At 39.2% G+C, this 4,379-nt stretch overlaps 2 protein-coding genes across 2 annotated transcripts in view; both read right to left on the reverse strand.

The window, feature by feature from the left end:
• The window catches only part of LOC137997702 (mitofusin-2-like), a 31,684-nt gene extending 30,262 nt beyond the window's left edge, over nt 1-1,422 (reverse strand). Inside the window, exons 1-2 of the mRNA XM_068843902.1 lie at nt 1,083-1,422; nt 1-149 (exon numbers count right to left, since the gene is read on the reverse strand). The exon at nt 1-149 is cut by the window's left edge and continues 94 nt beyond it. Of these exons, the coding sequence (XP_068700003.1) occupies nt 1-149; nt 1,083-1,304 (371 nt within the window). The 5' untranslated portion in view covers nt 1,305-1,422. The remainder of the gene's footprint in view (nt 150-1,082) is intronic.
• A 1,026-nt stretch (nt 1,423-2,448) lies between these two features.
• On the reverse strand, nt 2,449-4,082 carry LOC137997713 (uncharacterized). The gene has a single exon (XM_068843923.1). It carries the CDS (start codon nt 3,918-3,920, stop codon nt 2,862-2,864), a length of 1,059 nt encoding a protein of 352 aa, XP_068700024.1. The 5' UTR covers nt 3,921-4,082; the 3' UTR covers nt 2,449-2,861.
• Between the last annotated feature and the right edge of the window lie 297 nt (nt 4,083-4,379).

Below are 4,379 nucleotides of genomic sequence, written 5' to 3' on the forward strand. Positions count from 1 at the left end.
CCAATACCCATTGGAAGGATCTTGTCTTGTAACATTGCATTAACAGTCGTACTCTTTCCATTGCTGGTGCGGCCAAAGAATGCAACTTTCATTTGATCCCGTGCTAACACCTCTGATATACTAGAAACTTGGGCTAAAAAGCCAGATACCTGAGGAAGTGGAGTTTAAAAAAGGCGAGAAATAATAACATCATACACTGCAATCACTACATGATCTGGATCTGTCCTCAAGCCGATAATTCACTATGCTGTTGGTCATGTGCTAATTATCATTGGCCAAGGATACTGAAGTTGATTTCCAATCCCTTTTTGCATGCAAGGGTGGTTCCACATGTGGCTTGATTTCACCAATCATTGCAAAGGTACATGTACGAAAAAACAATAGCAAGTTCTGTTTTTGTTATATCCAAATAACCTTATTATTAAACTAGATCTAGAAAAATTCACCTCAGATAATAAAAAAACTATTACAATGTACTACCACCCCTCAGCAAAACCCAAGCTATTGGAATCAGAATGCTTTCTCTGAAAATGCTTTGGGAAAATAGAAACACTATTGATTTTACCAGTTCATCCACAACTGTCCTAGATGATTGGGGGGTGTCCGGAGATTTCCAGTTTTCACAAGATGGTAACAATAGAATAGGATTTTCTGACTGATCGTCTGGTATTTTCCAGCCACATGAAAATGTTTTTTGGGCATTGATCATTACTTCAAAAGATCGCTGTAGGTCTTAATAAATGAGTGGATTTTTTTCGGGGGGATGGGGAGGGAGCGACAATACTCCGAGTCACTTCATGTCACAGAAACTGGGACTCGCTCAGGCTGTATGAGCCTCAATGGATGGTGTGCTACAATGTACTTGCCTTGCCTTGCCCAAGTTCATCTCTGGACGTGTGAGTGAAATACTTCAGGCGAAAACAATTTAAATTTGCCAAGAGGTTTCGATATAAGCTTCACCCTTAATAACATGATGCTATAAACCAATAATTATGTATACGTAAAGCTAGCGCTTGATCATGAAAATATGTTGCAGGATTCGATTCCAACAAGACCTGTACCTTTGCCTATCTCGTGCTTACCTCGTTAGAAAACTTCTTGATATCTTCATTACTATCACCAGCTATTTCACATTCCAATAAAAAAGTGTTGCAGTCTTCGAGAAACTTGCCGATGTAACCGAAAGTGGAGTTAATCTTCTGTTTGGCTTTCACGAAGTTTCGTAGAGGAGAGACACCATTTACCCCATTCATTTCGCCGTCTTTCATGGACAGCGCTCGCTTGAACTGAGAAGAATTCCTCATGATGAAATAGAAACGCTCAAAGTGAAAGCGTCAAGTAGTGATCGCGAGAAAATACAACCATTATCGGTAAAATACATGGAACACTGTGATATTATTTTCGATTTACAGGTTGAGGCATAATTTTCAGCTTGAGCTCACTGACCAGTTGGTATACAAGGCGCAAATGCTTCGGAGTTCTAAACAAGAGAGGGTAATCGTCATCTTCTGTTGAAAAAAACTAATAAAATATAGAAAAAAGCATGACCCAAAACGTTGCTGCCCGCTCTCCTCAAAAATAGACCCTTCTCCAAAATGGCGGCAACGGATTTTAATGAGTTAAAATTGAACTGAATGAAAAACTGTTACCAGAAATAGAAAGAGCACCTTTTCTTTAGTAACTCTGTAAAAGTTCCAGCGCATTAGGTGTTATATCAGCTGAGAAAATTAAGTTGAAATTTTACAAATTTACGGACTGGGGATGTACGCCATATCCCAACACATACAAACTTCTTTAGATTTTTCATTTTTCAACTTACATTTTCTCAGCTGATATTACACCTGATACGCCAAAACTATACAGGGTTACTAAAGTAAAGGTGCTCTTTCTATTTCTGGTATTAATTTTTAATTTTAACCTATTAGAATTTTCGGCCGCCATTTTGGAGAAGGGTCTATTGGAACTCTCTGGACGTTGGCGAAAAGACTCGTTAGCGAAACGACCTGATACCACACAGACTGCCATAGTTTTTCTAACGAATATATGTCCAAAAAAATTGCCAAATTAGACACTTTCTATACCGAGGGCCGTTTCGTTCCCAAGGTGAAAACGGTCACGAAAAATGTCAATTGATGGTTTTCAGGCACAATTTGCCGGAGTAATAGATAGTTAACTATGGCTAAAAGCAGCCCTAGTGCACCCCTCTACCCAAAAAGCTGCTGGCTACAACGCACGCGCGACCATGCAGTCTTGGGAAAGGAAAAACAAAGTGCGGATCTTGTCGTCTCCTACTAATCAACACTGAGCAAGATTTAAGATTGGTGCTTTTTTTAATGAATTTGAGAAACTCAGTTTCGCTTGTAAAGCCGTTGGTATCTGACATAAAGTAGATGCAGACTGATGGGGTACTATATATACCTATCACTACTAATACCATTGTAATTCAGATGAAAAGTGAAGAAATATCTGTTTTATTTACCAATATTTCGAAAGGCACTGCCTTTCTTGATCAGGGTGTTATTAGTAAGGAATCTAAAAACAACGGTGTAAGTACCACAGATGATCCCTTTACTGTTTGATCAGCCCTTCCTTGTCACACGCTTTCTGACGTGAAGGCATTCCAGTCTAAGACACTACAAGTTGAGACCGCTGAGATTTGGATAGATTTTGGGAAATAGTTTCAAACAAACCGATTTAGTTTGCAACCTCAAATTTTGCCACAAAAGTTCAAGTCAAATGTATCTGTCAAAATTCTAATCTTATGAAATTCATTCAATGATGCAGTCGATCGCGCGCGTTCGGTTCAACAACACGATACGATTGCAATAGAAATTAAAATTCTCCAGCTCCTCTTCGCAAATTTACAACGAAAATCTTCGAGAATGAAGCTGATAACGCAACGGGTCGGCCTTGTTTACGCTTCCAGAATGTTCATTTCCCAGTTCTTCTTCAGTGTTCAACGTTTCGCTGCTGCGAGTGAATTTTTCGCTTCCCTCTGCTCTTAGTAACAGACCACTTTCAGTTGTCTGTAATTTCTCATCAAGCAAGGGTTCGCTGTTTTCAATTGAAACTGCAGGCTTCATCAGCTCTTTATTGAAGGCTTCCGAGGCAACCAGGTCTTCTGTAACATTGTTTCTCTTTTCCTTCCATTCAATAGCATTTTTATCTGTTTTTGTCCCATCAGGAATTTGTATCGTCTCTTCAATTTCACCTTCCGGAATAGGAGAAAGTTGAGAATTCGCATCTTGATTTATGGCATTTTCTTGCCCATTTTCAGTCTCTCTCAATAGGCTTGAGTCTTGTGGCATTGCGTTCGCTGTTAATTTATGTCGCATGGCTCCGCCGCGATTGACATTCAAAGCAATGGGCGGTAAAATAAGACCATTTGATTTTTGCCTTTTGATGTAAACTGCTTCTCTCGGTCGTAAATAAATAGGATGACCTTTAATCTCTGTCACAAATGTTTTGGATGAAGCGCCGTCTGTATCCAAGGAAATTGATTTCAAAGATTCTCTTTGAAGACTTGATGCAGAGGGGTTGATTCCCCATCTTATAGGTCTACTAACCAGTGGTTTGGACGTGCCCAGTAGCTGATCTATATACGAATAACCAACCCCTGTGGTCATATGTCTTTGACGAACAGCGTCGGTTGAGAGCTTGCTGAAATGCTCGCGAGTTGGTGGTCTTTGGCCTGGATCCACAGAGTTTTGTGACAATCTTTCAACTTCCAAAGCTCTATCATTGATCTTTTGAAGCTTTCTTTCGTAATATCGCATTTGGGCGTTCAAACTTTTGACTTGCAAGAGCTTCTCCTTGTTCAAGCGATCGATTTGGCTCTGAAGAATTTTCTCGCTTCTAAAATTCATCTTAGCAACATAGTGTTCTTCATTGTGTTGAATATCTCTTGTTGCTTTCGCCATAACTGAATAAATTAAGCTCTGTAATGACCAAATCTTATGAACAGAACATTCTCTTCATACACATGACGAAATATCTCATTTTGCCTTCCCTTATCTGACGAAATCGTGACATCACGTAGTAAACTGCATTCCATAGCATGTATTCATTACAAACCGCTTTTGCGGTCAAACCTGTAATATATTGATTCAGTTCGCATAAAATTAAAAAAAAAATACTGCATGATCTTTGTTAAGCTTTACTGGAGTGTATCGAGACGGACAACCTCGACCACACTCTTAATCAGTTGATATGATCAAGCAAGCTTATCCACGAAACAAAAACCATATGCTTCTCAATCAATGGTGAGGAAAAACGTTGACTATGCCTTTGTGACTAAGATATATTTATGTGTGATGCCTCTATCTACTTCGCGTGACTGACAACAACTATATTCTGCAAAAACGTATTTTGTCTGTTTG

This window comes from Montipora foliosa, chromosome 3, assembly GCF_036669935.1.
Source record: "Montipora foliosa isolate CH-2021 chromosome 3, ASM3666993v2, whole genome shotgun sequence".
NCBI lineage: Eukaryota > Metazoa > Cnidaria > Anthozoa > Scleractinia > Acroporidae > Montipora > Montipora foliosa.

What these genes read in the sequence shown, in the direction of transcription:
- LOC137997713 (XM_068843923.1), bottom strand. Translation starts at nt 3,920, where the DNA reads ATGGCGAAAGCAACAAGAGATATTCAACACAATGAAGAACACTATGTT.